At 33.3% G+C, this 18,667-nt stretch overlaps 1 protein-coding gene across 10 annotated transcripts in view; it reads right to left on the bottom strand.

Moving 5' to 3' along the window:
* LOC104882938 (probable LRR receptor-like serine/threonine-protein kinase At1g07650) overlaps positions 1–2,322 on the bottom strand; it is a 29,625-nt gene extending 27,303 nt beyond the window's left edge. For 5 of the 10 annotated variants that reach the window (XM_010667363.4, XM_048634558.2, XM_057391308.1 and 2 more), the window contains exons 1-2: positions 1,954–2,319; positions 77–248 (exon numbers count right to left, since the gene is read on the bottom strand). In XM_010667363.4, coding sequence (XP_010665665.1) covers positions 77–248; positions 1,954–2,071 — 290 coding nt within the window. In that variant the 5' untranslated portion in view covers positions 2,072–2,319. Of the gene's footprint in view, positions 1–76; positions 249–1,953 lie in introns of all 10 variants that reach the window. The other 5 variants (XM_048634561.2, XM_019247238.3, XM_048634563.2 and 2 more) reach the window with 4 other exon arrangements.
* Positions 2,323–18,667: the final 16,345 nt, after the last annotated feature.

Raw genomic sequence — 18,667 nt, 5'->3', positions numbered from 1 at the left:
CCCTCTCTTCCATATAAAAAAGCCTTGGTGACAAGTTAATGAACTTAAAGCACTGTTCTAAACGAGAGAAACTTACATATTAGTCAAATGCCATTTCCCACCAAAACATTTGCATGTCACTTGATTAACATAGGTTACCCTAGCTGGGTCCCTTTCGGAAAACCAGCTTGTGTGATTACTGCAAGGATCTTTTTCGAAGTTCCAATCCATTTTTCTCATTTCCTCAGCAATTTCCTGAAGAGCCTTCACTGCATAAAAAGATATACACGTAAATAAGATCCTTTAATGTATCTCATACGCAAAGCAGGATGTTCCACTACTCTACCAATCGAACTCACCAAACCAAGAATAGGGTTCAAAACAAAATAAAAAGTCCTTCGAAATACAATTTTTAGTTTACCCAGCACATTTATTAACATATGATGTATTGATGTGCATGTGCATGTGCCTGGTGCACTCTCCAACCCAACCCAACCCAACCCAATTACCATCTGCCATGATATGAAAATATGATACAACTAATTAGGCTTAGAGAGGCCTACATGTCAAAATAGTTCTTCACTTTCTTACCCAAGGACAAACAGCCTGAATTGATAGATCGTCATAGCTTAGCTTCTCTAAGGGTCTAGGGTCATAGCTTTTATACAAGTCTAAACCCTTGAAGACTTGTTTATCACAATATTGACGAGATATAAACAAGGTAATTCCTTATAGCTTCTCTTCTTGGAATGTGCACGAAGACTTTAAAGGCGGTCTTCTTACAATAGTAAAAATGCTTGGACATGAAGAAAACTAGCAACGTACATGTACTAGACTACTAGTTGTTGAAAAGATCAATCTCTTAGGACTCCAAAAGCAACTAATCTTATACAGAAAAATGTCTACATGTTCCATGACATTTTACACTTCTAATGATGAGATATGATGTTAAATGTACATAGTGCCATTATAGTCTTGACTCTTTAAACCTGTGGCATGGTTGAGGCCCCAAGAATAGATTTATACTCTATCATTTTTGTGTTATTATAAAAAAAAATACGTAAATTTTGTTTGTAAAACTTAAAACCCTCCGAAACCCTCCACTTTCCCCCTTCTACCACAACGAGCTACCAAATGATAACCAGAAGAAGTTTATAGAAGAGCTCAACAATTATCTGTCAAAATATATATCGGTTATATTTTATGGCGACCTTTTATAATAGTAGTGTGATATAATTATGTGAAGGGTACGGAAAAAGAAGCTACATGATGTTACTTATGTTTCATAAGCAATAATGAACTTATTCAAAAATCTATAAATGTTACTACAAGAATGAAGTTCAATTACTCAATAGTATTAAGGGCACCACCAGAACTAGTCTAAAACACAAAAATACCATATGCAATTTCCGAAAGTTAGACAGCACACACTCCCATATTTGGCAAGTCACATATCCATTATTTAGACACCAGCAGGTATTGCTCATATAGGCACTTTGCTGTTATTTTACAAAAGTATTTTATATAGAAGTGTTGCTTTGCTTCATATGGCCACATAATCTCCATAGTCCATACCCACAACTAAATTTTGCACTTTGGCATATACCCACAAGGCCACAACTTGTTCACACATATAATTACTTATGAATCTCCAAATTAGCAAATGTGATGGCCAGTAATTAAGGGATATGATATGCAATAAACACTTCTCCTTCCAAGAATCTACATGTGGTCTGGTAAGATTTCTAGTAGGTAGGCGTGATGTTACCAATTTCGACATTCGCAAATCAAGAACAGTTTAGAGTTCCACATTACGAGAAAAAATATAGAAATAAGATAAACATGGGTAAGCTGATAATCTCAGAGAAACTTCCAGCTATGCAAAAAGTTTCCATTGACACAAACAATCAAACACTTAGCAAGCATTCAGTAAGAGAACATCATAAAACACCCCAGTAAAAATAATCAAACTACCTTCTTTAGCAGATGTTCTTTCACAAAGATTGCTGCTTGAACCAAACTGGGGAAACACAACCCAGAAAAGAATTAGCAACAACATTGAAGAAACAGTACCAAGTAAAGCACTCCCCATTTTCTAACAATTATGGCTTCACTTAAAACTAAGCATACTAAGAAGAACAAACAGGTGGGTTATTTATTGTTCATAATTGACGAATTATGGACAAATATGATTGATGGAAATTGGAATCATGGAATTGTATTGATGATGTTTGTCAGGAAGAAAAAGCATTAAGAATCCAAGTTGGGTGGTGGTTTCTTCTGGAGTAAATTGTCTAGTTCATTTATTTTTTTGACAAAGACAGCAGAAAGACTACTATTAGAGTAAGATAAAGTTTTGGCTAATTATAAGTGTATAGTATTGCCGCTATTACGTAGTACGTACAAGTATGATTCTAATGCAAAAGAGTCCACTCGTCAAATTACATTCACACTTCCGACAGCAGGTAAACGCAGACCTGATCCAGCTTTATTTTGGAATTATTGTGAATGAGACAGATATTCTAGATAAACTCCGTAAATGTACCAAACTAAGGCACCTGTTTGTTGGACTTATTTTCAGTTAATTTCAGTCTAGTTTAGTTAATTTCAATTTAATTCAGTTCATTTCACTTTACTTCAATTCAATTAATTTAATTTCAGTTCAGTTAATTTCCTTCACTAATTCTCTGAAACCGACTGGTTATTTGGGTTTGGGAGTAGGGTAATACTAACAAGGGTAAAATAATGTGTCATTTGAAAAAGGCCATTATTTGCTATAAATCGGAGTCTTATGCCCTTTTCTTTCTGGTTGAACTTAACTGAAGTGAAACTATGAGAGAAAAGTAGATGGAGTAAACAGAAGTGAATTGAGTTGAACTAAAAGTTGATGGTTGGGTAGTGACATGAGTCAAAATTAGTCCAACATTGATTCTTATCTTTTTTCATACTTGATGCACAAAATGTAGTTATGGCGGTAAAACTAGTTGTTGGTTTAGAAAAACAAATAGCATAATGAAAGAAGTAGTATATATCATCTCCAAAAGTTACATCTACCCTAAAAGCTAAAGGCGTGTTTGTAAAAACATATAAATGCAAATATAGGCGGAATTTCAGGAAACGATTTTCTAACATCTATCATAGGATCACAAACATAGTCAAACATGAATCATTCAATAGGGATTAGATATACAACATTTGTAGCGTGTTTTCCTGTTATACGCAAGCTTCCAAGATTTGAGACTCCTAAGTGTTGCTCCTCTAATCAGTCCACGAGCACCGATTGAACATCAACGTCTGCTAGAATGGAAGAGGAAAAAATTATCTTGCTTTTGATGGTATATGTAGTGGTTAAAGGGAATAGTTTAGGGTTTCACTTGCTCTCTTTCTTGTGAAAGAAATTGCTTAATCAAATGATCACATACACCCTATATTATATCCTATATATAATAGAAGAGTCCTAGGCTAGTTAGGAGAACTAATTTTTCCCCTATTCCTCTTATGAGCCGGCCAACCCTAATCCTAAATAGATTTTGATTGCTTTCTTCAACTTGTTCTACAATTTGTGACCTAATAGGATTAATATATTTTAGTTATAGGCACAATTAATATTTCCTATTAATCATATTTATTCTGTAGCAAGAAAATACGATTACTAAAATAAAAATGAACTTTATCATCTTCATAATATAATTCCTATTAATATTTAGTAATTGTCGGTATGTCTAAGGACATATTCCTTCAATCTCCTACTTGTCCGAAGATAAGAGAGCAATGTTAAATTCCTTAAGTCACTTAATGCCAAATTTGATAATAATATGTTATTCTGAATTTTTTGTTTCTTGATCGTTGAGTTCGAACTGTTCAAATAAGGATTAACTCTTTAATCATATTTTGCATTCCCATGCAATTTTCCAGTTCTCGCTCATCAAAAGGCCCAGACATCATACTTACTGGGGGTTACTAAACGCATCCTTACTTTACTAACGCAGCTCAAAAAACCCTTATAATCATATTGTTTCTAAAATCTCTCTCCCAAAATATTATTTCCCCCTCCTTTTTAACTATTAGAGGAAAGAAACTTCACAGAAGACCTAATTCACAAATTTTAATCTAAAACTCAATGGACGATAATTTTGACTCAAGCGAATTTCAATCTGATATATGTTGTTCATTTTTTTTGTCATTATGCATTGTCGAGCGATTATTATGCATCGATTTACCTTATTTCTTGCAATATGCATGAAACAGAATAAACTGTTTCGATCAATATGCATGAACCTGTCTATTCTGTTTCATGCAGATTGCACGAAATGGTCTATTCTGTTTCATGCAGATTGCACGAAATAGTCTATTCTATTTCGTGTAGATTACCCGAAACAGTAAATTTGAACTTTCAATAATTTTCGCAGTTTTCTTCCAGATTGTAACTCGCAATTTGTTGTTTGCTGTTTTGAAACCACGAAAATGGAGAAACGAGGAAGAGAAATCACTAAATTTGTTGTGTTGTTATGGAAAAATCACTCGAAAATGGAGGAAGTCTTAGAAATCAAACTGGTATAACCCTAGAAAAAAGCCAGAGAAATGGTGGAGGGGAAAAGTAGGCAGAAATTGGTAAATGGTGAATGGAGTTATGAGGGATATTTTAGGTATTTTATTGGGCTGCGTTAGTAAAGTGAGGTTGAATTTAGCAACCATGTACATATTTAATAGGACGACTTATCCACTCTTGTATGACCATAATAACTCGGGCTTAATTCTTCTCCCACCTGATCACTACCTTTATAACCTCCTTTTACAATGTGGCGTTTAACAATATCAAGGTTAAATTAATTATATTGTGGTTATTAGGACAGACTTATATCTAAGGAATCCACTATATATAGTAGTTTGATTCTACTTTTAGAATCTAATTAGGTCAACTACTCTCAATGTATCAAATATTGTAATATCCCAAATTTTAGTAACTATTTTTATGAAGTTTATTTTATTATAATAAGATTTTATAAATATAAAACTCTGAAAAAAAAAAGATAAATTATAATAATCAGATTGTTATGGATAATTCGTACTTTATATAATACCAAATATTTACTCTTTAAAAAAATCTAAATCATATTTTTATAAATCATATTCTTTTTGGTTCAAAAGAAAAAATGGAGATAAAAGAAAATTATGAGAAGTCTAATTTTAGTGAATTTTGGAAAAGATCATAATTTCAAGAGTTATCTTTTGGAGAAGATCCTAATTTCACTTACCTATATATACCCCAAATTACTCAAAAAAAAAAAAGAAATCCCCATGTAATCACTCTTTGTTCATCTTTTGCTAAATTTCAAACCCAAATCTAGCCTTCACTATTGTTATTTTTCGAAGGTTTAAAAAAGAATTAATTGACCTTTTAAAATCCCGACTCCGGAGTATCGACGATGGTGATCTTCTTCTTCTATTTTCTTCTTCTTCTCTTTTCTTCTTTCTTCTTCTTTCTCTTTCCTCTTCTTTCTGTTTCTCCTTCCTCTTTCATTTGCTAGTGTTTCGAGCCAAGAAATTTGGAAAATAAAGTTCCTGCTTCTTACTGCTTTTACCTTTCAAAAATTTAGTTGCTTTATTTTTAAAAAAAAGAAAACAATAAATGCTTTGTCTTTAATGTATGGTTGAAGGAAATTGTGGCTATTTCGCACGGTTGAACAGTTAAATTTGAAAAAAAATTAACAAAGTTTGTGACCATATATTTTATGTTTTGAAGTAAAAGTTTTTTCTAAATTATATATCTTTTCTTTACAAGTTTGTTAATTATTAATCTTATAAACTTTGGTTAAAGTTTGTTAATTATTAATCTTATAAACTTTGGTTAATTATTAATCTTATAAACTTTGGTTAATTATTTTTGGAATGTTATATTAAATGACTAACTTTAGGTAAATATTATTTTTTGTAAACTAAAAATTCGTAGAAGGCAAATTTTAGACGATATTGCGATACTTGGGACTCATTCGAGGTAATTCACAATGTCTATCAACACTATAATCTCGTTAATAATTTTATGTGTTATGTGTAATAAATGTAATTATGTGATTGTATGTTGAGTTAGATATATATTATGTGACATGATTAGTGTTGTTAGTACTTGTCATGTCTAAGATTATTATTATTAGTACTGTTTTCTGTGCATATATATATATATATATTTACTAGTATGATTACTACTGTTGACTGATTAATGTAACTATCATACCATCATATTAAAACTATGCTAATATTGATAATGTAATTTAATGGGGTACAACTGTGAATAAGTGATGTTACGAATGATTTTTTTATAAGTTGACATTGTGACCCTATGAAATTCTAATGATGGACATATTGGTTATTATGAATTATGGACGTTGATTATTATAATTCTATAAAGTGATTAAGTTTGAAAAAATATTTTTGAACTAATGATGTTCATGTGTAGTGCTTAATGTAATATTTGATGTGACATAACTATTAAAGTATATTAAACACGTAAAGTGTAAATATTATTGAGGAAATTATCATGTGGACTTAGATCCTGCATAGGTGATAAACAATACTTAATTTTGATTATGTTACAACTATGTTATTGTCTTCCGCCTAATACTATTGGTGCATGTTGCATATACTCATTAGATTGGTGAGGGGTGTGCACATTAGGGACGTTTTGCAAAACGATATTGGCCATTATTCTTATTTATTAGGGTAACGACAAAAGACATACTTGTATTATTTCATGTATGATTTTGCTAGGTTATTCATTGAAGAACAAAGTGAATACTTGATCGAAGATTAACGAAAGAAGAATTAATCAAGATCGAAGTGAAGATGTTCTTAAGATAAAGAATCAAGCTTGGAATAAAGATTGGAATACATTATGGTGTCTTATATTCTTCATATTAAGGTTGAGTAAAGGTAAAAAATGTTTGGTGTTGAATTCTCAGAGGAACTAAGTTTTGTTTCCATGACAGGAACAGACACTGGCACAATTTAGGAACTTTAATTTAGTTGGGAACTGACTTAGAATTGAAATTACGAGCACCTAAAACGAATAAATGTTAAGCGTCTGTTTAATGTTAAGCGTATAACAGCAAATTAGGAATCCTAGTTTAATTTGGCCTATATCCACCATTTTAGGGAATTAGTTAGGAAAAAATTTCAATTAGTTTCTTTTAATCGAAAAAGATATTATTTTATTTTTAAATTTTATCATTTCTATTTAAAATAAAACGATTTTCTTCTTTAAATAAAATCAAATTTTTCGGATGTATTTAAAATAAATGAAAAATATATTTTTCGTAAATTGAATTATTTTTTAAATGGTTAAATTATTTTCCAAGTAACCACTTATCACGTAATTCTTACTGCTACACGTTTTAAGTGAGTTATTGGGTTAGTGGGTTAGCTGTAACGCCACAACCACTAATTCACTATTTAAGACAACCTAATTAGCAGCGGAATACCTATTTACTCGAGGCATTGCTGCCGCACCTTCGGTTAAGAAGGTGCATGGCTACAATCTTATAACATATTTAATATTAGGAGATATAGTAACGATAACTTAAACATCTTATATTATATTAAAGCAGACAACGTTAACTTTACTAATATAACAATGATAACTTATATTAAAGTATATATGGTCTTACATTCTAATTAAGTTAACCTTACAAGTTAGTAGCACTATTACTAGATGATTTAATAAGGTGGTAATCCTTGCCACTACACAGTACCATCGTCCCCAGCAGTACCTAAAACATAAATTCGAAATGTTATGAGCCGAGGCTCAGTAACAAGCTACTCTAGCAACGTAAATTTATTTTAATTCATTTTATTTGCAGACAGAGAGAAAGAATATTTCAAACATTAATGAAAACAATATATAATATTTTATATCACATCCACTGATCCTTTCTACACATGTTTACTCTGATTGTTGCAAAATCAGTCAGCTCTGGGACGTCTCCCAGCCATGTGTATGCACCACTGTGCAAGGGCCTATGCCCCAGGAGTTACCCTACACTAAAAAAGGGTCAATGCCCTGGTAATAAATAACGGGCCAGTGCCCTAATAAACAGCTCGGTTCGTGCATGACTGCCAATCAGCTCAGCAATCCAGTTCTTTCACTTTACTTTATTATGTTTCGTAGCTTTTAATATTCATAGGTGATAATCATCAGTCATTCATCTCGTCTCTACCTCAATAATTAAGGTAGCAAAACTATTTCATATCATATCACATCATCTTTTTATAAACAATAGCTCTTGATAGTCCATCCTATTCATAAAACTCATAAAAAGTACTTACAAATAAATCATAATAATCATCCCGCAAGTCAAGAATAATCATTTTGATAAACTTTTACTAATCACATTGTTCTCATATTTCATAAAAATATTTAAAGGGGATTGCGGGTACTAGCAGTAGATGTTACCTTGATTGCAGAATAGTATTAATCTTCTCCCTATATCCTTGATATCGTCCTTACTGAGCTCCGAGGAACGAGTTCTTTTAAGTTTCAATACGAATATTTTATAAGTTAGTAATCAATATAAAACATTAGTTTAAGTGCTCTTTAAGAACGATTCTTATTTTATAAGTTATGTAGTCGTAACTTATTTAACGTTCTTGACATAATAGTTCATAGGAATCTTTTATATACTTGTTCATAAACATAATTTGAAATCGAATTAGAAATACTATTTACCCTTTAGTCATATTATTATATTGTAAGCTCATAATTTAATAGTTGCATTCATATAAATGAGTTACTTATTAAAATTATAAGTGACTATAACTTTTAAACTAGTTTAGAATTAATAGTTAAAACATGTTAGAACTTAGATAATTTAAAGTCTGACCATCTATGTTTTAGTAGGACGAATCATAAATAGTATTTGCTAAACTTAGATAAACTATAATTTATAGGTGACTTAACTGAGTTATAAGCTTGCACTATTATTACTTTATTACTTAGCAATAAGGGTTTACTCATTTAGGAATTAGTACAAAGTCAACTATCAATAAAACAAGAGCATTACACTCACCCAAATAAAACAACACACACAAGCAGGGGAGAAACGGGGGGCTTTGACATCGCGGCAGGAGGACCGACGAGGGGGGGCCGTTTGCGGCGGGGAGGGGTAACATAAAGGCGGCGATAGAAGGCGGGTGGTTAAGTAGCTCCAAATTAAAATGAACATCACTGTCATTTAAAATATCAGTAGCTGTATTTAGAATCAACTTTCAATAAGTAACTCAAAATATACCAATTTCTCTCAGTTTGACTTTTATGTCAACAAACTCATGCAATCTGCACGCATTGTAAATGTATTGTCTTTGATCGAATAGAGGCTGCTTACGCCCATGCTTGTTCCAACGCATCTCTCTCCATTGACTTACCTCTGCCATCGTAAATGAAGGGCATCTCAAAAGAAACACTATGTCAAGATCTGAATCGGGAGAAGGAATCTACAAAATTATTTTATTATTATAATTATAATTATAATTAATATTTTTCTCTGACATATAGATTTATAAATAAAAAATCCATGATATGTTAGAGTCACTCACTTGAATGTCAAACGTCATCTAAATATCTTTAGCCGGTTCAGGATCTACAGCCAACCAGTGCATATAGTAGCTGTTTTCGCAGATAAACGGCTTGCAGGCTGGATGGAAACCTGTTGTTAAACAAAAGTTCCGAGCACACCGCACAAAAACAGTTGTATTAACACGCCTATATAAGGCTTTCTTATTTCATTAAATAAAAAATTAGTTATATTTTATAAGCTTTTTAAGTTAATTAAAAAACATACCCCCAATTGAAAATCGATACGCTACTTGCGGATAAGTCTGAAGCGGTAGATTGATTTCGTGTACATTAACCTCAGACGGTGGGGTTTTGAGGATGGCATAGTTGCTCGCCTTCGAAATACCAGAAGAGCTCCCTGAACTTCCCTGTGCTGACTGTGGCTGCCCAGTGGCAATTGTATGAGTAGCCTAACACAATTAAAACCATGCAAATAATCAAATAATCAAGGAAAGTTATATAGTATCATGTACGGGGACTATGTCAGTTATTATATGATTGCTACGAACATGTTAAGTATGACATTTTTTTTATGAGATTAATGTCATGTTTGTATGGAATATTGATGCAAGTATGTTGCTTGGGAATTTTTTGGTACGAAAATGAAGAGCATCTCAAGAGCAACCTTTCAAGTTCCTAGTTCATTAGTTGGTCTAGTTTGGTCCAAAATTTTTTGGTTTGAAATTTTTTTTCGTCCGAAAATATTTTATATAGTCTGAATTTTTTATATATTGTCGAATGTTTTTTATTTCGACATTTTTGATGATTTTTAGTCGAAAATTATAATTATTAATTTTTACTATTTAAATACTTTTAAGTTTTATTTGTTGTATTTTGAAAATGTGTACTATAAGAAGGGCATATAGGATAAAAATATTATATACATCGGTCATTTAAGAGCTTACAAGACAAATGGGGTTGACGCTTTAATTTTGATGTCAACATGTAGAGCAATGTAGTGTATTTTGTTTCACAACAGTGGCGATTCCTATACTCAACAGGTGAACGCGAAAGATAAGTAGCTCCAAATTAAAATGAACATCACTGTCATTTAAAATATCATTAGTTGTATTTAGAATCAACTTCCAATAAGTAACTCAAAATATATCAATTTCTCTCAGTTTGACTTTTATGTTAACAAACTCATGCAATCTGCACGCATTGTAAATGTATTGTCTTTGATCGAATCGAGGCTGCTTACGCCCATGCCTGTTCCAACGCATCTCTATCCATTGACTTACCTCTGCCATCGTAAATGAAGGGCATCTCAAGAGAAACACTATGTCGAGATCTGAATCGGGAGAAGGAATCTACAAAATTATTTTATTATTATAATTGTATTTAATATTTTTCTCTGACATATAGATTCATAAATAAAAAATCCATGATATGTTAGAGTCACTCACCTGAGTGTCAAACGTCATCTAAATATCTTTAGCTGGTTCAGGATCTACAGCCAACCAGTGCATATTGTAGCTGTTTTCGCAGATAAACGGCTTGCAGGCTGTATGGAAACCTATTGTTAAACAAAAGTTGCGAGCACACTGCACAAAAAACCGTTGTATTAACACGCCTATATAAGGCTTTCTTATTTCATTAAATAAAAAATTAGTTATATTTTATAAGCTTTTTAAGTTAATTAAAAAACATACCCCAATTGAAAATCGATACGCTATTTGCGGATAAGTCTGAAGCAGTAGATTGATTTTGTGTACATTAAACTCAGACGGTGGGGTTTTGAGGATGGCATAGTTGCTCGCCTTGGAAATACCAGAAGAGCTCCATGAACTTCCCTGTGCTGACTGTGGCTGTCCAGTGGCAGTTGTATGAGTAACCTAACACAATTAAAACCATGCAAATAATCAAATAATCAAGGAAAGTTATATAGTATCATGTACGGGGACTATGTCAGTTATTATATGATTGCTACGAACATGTTAAGTATGACATTTTTTTTATGAGATTAATGTCAAGTTTGTAAGGAATATTGATGCAAGCATAATGGTTGGGAATTTTTTGGTACGAAAATGAAGGGCATCTCAAGAGCAACTTTTCAAGTTCCTAGTTCATTAGTTGGTCTAGTTTGGTCCAAAATTTTTTGGTACGAAAATTTTTTGCACCACTGTGCAAGGGCCTGTGCCCCAGGCGTTACCCTACACTAAAAAAGGGTTAGTGCCCTGGTAATAAATAACGGGCCAGTGCCCTAATAAGCAGCTCGGTTCGTGCATGACTGCCAAACAGCTCAGCCATCCAGTTCTTTCACTTTACTTTATCATGTTCCGTAGCTTTTAATATTCACAGGTGATAATCATCAGTCATTCATCTCGTCTCTACCACAATAATTAAGGTAGCAAAACTATTTCATATCATATCATCTTTTTTATAAACAATAGCTCATGATAGTCCATCCAGTTCATAAAACTCACAAAAAGTACTTACAAATAAATCATAGTAATCATCCCGCAACTCAAGAATAATCATTTTGATAAACTTTTACTAATCACATTGCTCTCATATTTCATAAAAATATTTAAAGGGGATTGCGGGTACTAGCAGTAGATGTTACCTTGATTGCAGAATAGTATTAATCTTCTCCCTATATCCTTGATATCGTCCTTACTGAGCTCCGAGGAACGAGTTCTTTTAAGTTTCAATACGAGTATTTTATAAGTTAGTAATCAATAGAAAACATTAGTTTAAGTGCTCTTTAAGAACCGATTCTTATTTTATAAGTTATGTAGTCGTAACTTATTTAACATTCTTGTGACTAATTGGTTATATATATATACTTGTTCATAAACATAATTTGAGATCAAATTAGAAATACTATTTACCCTTATTATTATATTGTAAGCTCATAATTTAATAGTTGCATTCACATAAATGAGTTACTTATTAAAATTATAAGTGACTATAACTTTTAAACTAGCTAAAACATGTTAGAACTTAAATACTTTAAAGTCTGACCATTTATGTTTTAGTAGGACGAATCATAAATAGTATTTTCTAAACTTAGATAAACTATAATTTATAGGTGACTTAACTGAGTTATAAGCTTGCACTATTATTACTTTATTACTTAGCAATAAGGGTTTACTCATTTAGGAATTAGTACAAAGTCAACTATCAATAAAACAAGAGCAGTACACTCACCCAAATAAAACAACACACACAGGGGAGAAACAGAGGGCTTTGACGTTGCGGCAGGAGGACCGACGAGGGGCGGCGGTTTGCGGCGGGGAGGGGGCAACAGAAAGGCGGCGACAAAAGGCGGGTGGTTGATGTGTAGTGGTGATGTACAGCTTGCGAGGGAGGAGAGAGAATGGGCGTGCAGGGGGGGTTTGAGGAAGACGCGATTAGGGAGGGGAAATGGTGGGTGCTGGTGACGCGGCTGGGTGGTTCTCCGGTGATGGTTGGATGGTGGAGCAGTGGTGCTCGTAGGTGGTGGTAGAGTGGTTGTGCTGTGGTGGCCGAAAACAGAGGAAAGTGGAGATTGAAAATTTCAGATTATTTCAATTGTTTCTGAATTTGTGATTGAAAAACTCATCCATTCTTCCCTATTTTTAGAGAAATCTCCATCTCAGTAGATGATTTTCAGAATTTTAAAACCCTCAAACCATTTGAGTCCATGGAATTCAAGAAATCAAGTGGCTAAATTGAGGAATTTTCAGGAGAATCGGTGGATTAAGTGTGATTGAGAGAGTGAAATTTCAATGGGTTTTTAGAAGATTAAGTACACTGAGGTGGTTTTTGACTTTGTTGAGCAATCTTCATTCTTGTCCTTACACGTATCGAGGAGGAAGAAGATGAAGTTAATTTCTTTTCTTTTAATTTGTGTTTTATTTTCTGATTTTGGGGAGAATAGTGTTGGGCTAACAAGTTTTATTTTGGTTTGTTTGGGCTCAAAGAATTGAGCATTGGGTCCATCAGAATTTGTTACTAATCTTTAAGTCTTACATCATTTACAAGATTGATGATAAGATTTAGTAGATTAATTTATGAACTTCATTATCCCTAAATTATTAAACAAAATAACTTAGAAATTAACTTAGTGATTTTTAATTACTAAATTTGGATCACTTTTAGCTTACTAATTAAGATTAGTTATTAATTTAAACTTAGGATATTATATTAGCTTCTTAGTTCCCAAGTAAATTTAATTAGTGAAGATCATGGGGTTAATGGGTTAATTAGTGGAAAATTAATTCATAGCTACTTACCCTATAAATACGCGCCTAATCCCAAGATTAATTAGTGTCTGACATAGCTTAAAATCCTAAGTTGTCTAAAGTGTCAGTGTCTCGTTCCCAAGAGAATTCATACTTACTATCTTTTTTTTTTTTTTTTACTCTTTGATTTTTATTAGAAATTGTAATTATTTGGTTAAAGGGTCTGAGTGAACTCATGTAAGTGTGAGAAAGTTTTGAGTGAAGCAAGAGAAAGGGATAAAGAAAGGAACTTCGAGTGAAGTTTGAGAGAAACTGTTGTTGGGAACTTGAGTTTAGGAACTCAGGTCGTGGCTCGAGAGAGCTAATAGGTTTATGACAGAGTTGTTGGCCTATCATAGTGGAAAGTTTGAGTTAAAATCCCTTGTGGTCGAGGTTGTTTCTTCCTATTGGGCCTAGAAAGTTTTTCCTCGATAAAATGTCTTGTGTTTTAATTGTGTGTTCCCTATCTAGCTTTTAAATCCGCAAAAATTTACGCTTATTCTCTCACTATAATTCACCCCCTCTCTTATATTGTTCATATTATACAATAACTTGAAACGTCAAAAAGTTGTTGAGTTTGTTGCAAATTGTTTCACGTGTTAGAAAGTGAAGATTCAGCATATGAGACCTGGTGGAATGATGCAACCTTTAGAAGTATTGAGTTTTATACGGGAGTCGATTTCAATGGATTTTGTGATGGGATTACCACTTACTAAGTCAGCAAAGAATGTCATTTGGGTTATAGTGGATCGTTTGATAAAGTTGGCTAGGTTTATAGCAATGAAGGATACTTGGAGTATGCAACAATTGGCTAATGTATATGTACGAGAGGTTGTGAGACTGCATGGAGTACCAAAGGATATTGTTTCAGATAGAGACTCGAGATTTTCGTCCATGTTTTGGGAGAAGTTACAACAAGCATTTGGGAAATTACTCAAGTTGAGTACAACTTTTCACGCTGCGACAAATGGGCATACATAGAGAACAATTCAAACTCTAGAGGATATGTTAAGAGCATATGTGATAGCTTTTGGAGGATCATGGGATGCTCATTTGCCAACTATTGAGTTTTCGTATAACAATAGTCATCACTCAAGCATAAATATGACACCTTATGAAGCATTGTATGGGTGAAAACGTACGAGTCCTATGTGTTGGAGTGACATAAGTGGGACGATGACTTTAGGACCTCAGATGATTGAAGAAACAACGAAACAAGTTAGACTTATTCAGGAGCACATGAGGGCAGCTTAAGATCGACAAAAGGCTTATGTATATCATAATAGAAGGGAGATGAAATTTGAGGTTGGGGAGAAAGTTTTGTTGAAAGTGTCAGCAACAAAGCGGGTCATAAGATTTGGTAGGAAAGGAAAGTTGAGTCCGCATTACATTGGACCATATGAGGTCTTGGACTAAATTCGGGAAGTAACCTATAGATTATCCTTACAAATGGAATTAGTCAATGTTCATAATGTCTTTCATGTGTCTCAACTTCGAAAATATGTCCATGATCCTACCCATATCATCTAACCTCAAAACCATTGAACTAGATGAGACCTTATCCTTTGAAGAACACCAAGTTAGGATCCTTGATACCAAAACGAGAAGATCCCGTAACAAGACGGTAAAAAGCATTTCCTTTCCCAAGGAAGATGCTATTTGATGATATACGTGGATTCCTTGTTTTGATTTTGAGTACATGTTTAGAGGCTACTTTTGGAAGAGTGTGAGCTTGGATTGTGGTGTTTTAGGAGGTAATTAATCTTGACTGCATTAGAAAATCTACAAAAATGAAAAAAAAAAATGAATGCTCAATTGGATGTCTAGTCTTGAATCTTGATTTTTGTTTCTTATGCTTGGATAATTTTAGCTTCAAATTTGCGGTCCCTTGTGTCCTTATATCTACTCATCATGTCCCCAAACAAAGCTCTACAAGAAACTTACTTTTTACTTTTTTTCGTTTGTAATAAGTGGCACAAAAGGCACAAGTTCTTATGTTTCTCTTTAGCGAGTAGTTACATCTCCCTTGTATAGCAAAAATTCCCGTGATAAGGGAAAAAGAAATTTCCAAAAAAAGTAAAAAAAAAAAGGCGTGAAAAATGAAAACAAAAAAGTGAAGAAAAACGCAAAAATAAAAGGAATAGAAGAATTTCAATAAAAGAGGTCAATTTGTATATGCCTCCCACACTAAATTCTATTTTTCTTAAGTTTTGAGTAGAGTGGAGTATAAGGCCTATTTGTGTGTCTAGCCATGGTGGACTGGTGGTTTAAGCTTCTATAACACTTGAGGAGCCATAAGTCTTTTGGATAGATTGGTGTTTTTTAATGAGCGAGTAAAAAGTCTAATTAGGTGTTTTATTGCGATCTTGATTAGTTTCTTTCTCTACCCATAACCTATGAGTACACCTGGAAATTAGTTGTCTTGAAAGCTGATCTTTATCCTTGCTTGTAACCATTTCATTGATAGTTGACTTGGGCATAAATCTTGAGTTTGTTGAATAAATGTTTGATGAAAAGAGTAGAGTTGTGGGTTAAGCTTCTTGGAAAACCCTCGCGAGATCTCACTTGCCCTCTAAAGCGATTTAGGGGTTGAAAGAGCTTGTTGCATACGTTAAATGTAATCGTGATTCCTACGATAATGAGTTAGGATTTCTAGCTTTTTAGGTTATCATCTTGTTTCATTTGTTCGAGTACGAAAAAAGCTTTAGCTTGGGGGATTTTGATAAGTGATATTTGTATCACTCAAATACCTTATTTTCCCCATGTTTAGAGTCTTTTTCCTTGTCTCCATTTATCCTTTTTTAGCTTATTTTGCGTAATTTAGAATAAATGAGTTATTTGTAGCTTATTTGTGAATATTAGTTTTTTTTTTTTTGCTTTTTAAACAGGGTTTGGTAATTCTTATTTGTGTTTGATGTTGTAGGATCAACCTTAGAGGCCTCCATACCACACACTAAGCCAATAAGAGCTTTTGGAAGGATTTGTGCACAAGGGTCACATTAAAACGGTCATAACTTTCATCACACATATTTTTCAGTGATTCAAGTTGTATATGAAATTTTAGCTCTATAGCTTTCCAATGAGTGGTCAAAATCCCGAATCCGATGCAAAATAAAAGAGATATGGCTCTTTGAAGTCGGGTGCGTCTGCCAGAATGGAGCGCCTCGCTCCGTATTGTTTGGAGCGGCTGCTCTAGAAGCCCAGAAAGTTTATGCTTGCGTGAAATTGTATGGAGAGCCTGCTTCTAACTATATGGAGTCACCGCGTCACTTTTCCTTCGAGGAAATCCCTGTTTTTCAACCAGTTTAATGATGTAGTTGGAGACCAATTAGACTTGATTGAGTTCTCACATAACAATACCTATCATGCGATTATCAAGATGGCACTTTTTGAGGCATTGTATGGATGAAAGTGTCGAAGTCCCATATGCTGGAATGACTTTAGTGAGAATGTAGTATTGGGGACAAAATTTATTAAGGAGACTGTAAAAAATGTCAAACTGATTCAGGCAAGAATTTAAGCTGTTCAAGACAGGCAAAAGAGTGATGCCGATTTAAAGCAACAAGAAGATGAGTTCCCAGTAGGTGATAAGGTGTTTTAAAAGTATCACTAACTAAGGGCGTCATGAGATTTGGAAAAAAGGGCAAGTTAAGCGCCAAATATGTAGGCCCATATGAGGTATTAGAAAGAATTGGAAAGGTAGCTTATAGGTTGGTGTTGCCAATGGAGTTTGAGAAGATGCACGATGTGTTTTACATTTGCCAACTCAAGCGTTATATCCCTGATGAGCGTCATGTTCTAGAGCCTAAGAGGATCCAGATTGATAGTAGCCTCACATATGAAAAAAAGGCTTGAGAACGTTCTTGACAAAAAGGTGTGTAGTACACGCAATAAGGATGTCAATATCGTAAAAGTACTTTGGTCTAACCACGAGTCCGAAGAGGCAACGTGGGAAGCCGAAGATGAAATGAAGAAGAAGTATCCAGAATTGTTCCTTGAGGTGAGTTACGAGGGCGCAACTCATTTTATTTAAGGGGTTAAAATGCGATAGAATTTCGAACTTTTTACCTATTTTATGATTTTTTATGCATTTTTTTGCTTATTTTGGTGATTCGTACATGTTGGTGCAAAATAAATAGATTCTCCGCATGAAAAATGTGTTCAGGAGTAACACAAGTGAGTTTTAAAGTTGTTAAAGTGTGCACATGAGTAGCACAAGTATTTCTCAAATGAAAGTTGAGTTTGAAGTTTTTTGGAACTATGATAGTTTTTGTGTCAAATTTCGGGATGAAACTTCTTTTAAGAGGGGTAGATTGTAATCCCTCGTAAATTTATGGATTTTATAAATATATTATAGTATCTATATATTTATATTTAAATATAATTTAATTAGTTTTAAAATAATTTATTTCTTTAAATAGGTTGACTATTTGAAAGTCAAATGAATTATGTTAAGGATTTAAGAAAGTTAAAATATTTTGTTTAGACATGCTTTGAAAAACATTTGAAATACTTTTTTGATTTGAAAAATGAGATTAAATGGGCTTCAGGAACCCAAATACTAGTTGGATTAGGAAAAGGAATTCTAGTTGTATTAGGAGTTTCAATCATCAATTTTTCTCATCATTAAACTTTATTTAAGCCCAATTGCCTTTTTCTAAGCCCACAAGGAAAATACTTATATAAATACAATAAACCAAAAATTTTTCCCACACTAATTTTCTCTCTCCTCACTCCCCTAGAAACCCGCCGCATATTACTTTCTCTTCCTCTATCACGTTTTTCCTTCTTTATTTATTTCTTCTCTTCCAAGAAAGGATTTCTTCTTCAAAATAAACCTCCCTTCCTCAATCAACCGCCGCTTCCACCTCCTCAC

Source organism: Beta vulgaris, chromosome 8 (assembly GCF_026745355.1).
Source record: "Beta vulgaris subsp. vulgaris cultivar EL10 chromosome 8, EL10.2, whole genome shotgun sequence".
Taxonomy (NCBI): Eukaryota; Viridiplantae; Streptophyta; class Magnoliopsida; order Caryophyllales; family Amaranthaceae; genus Beta; species Beta vulgaris.
This window is presented reverse-complemented; position numbering and strand designations above follow the sequence as displayed.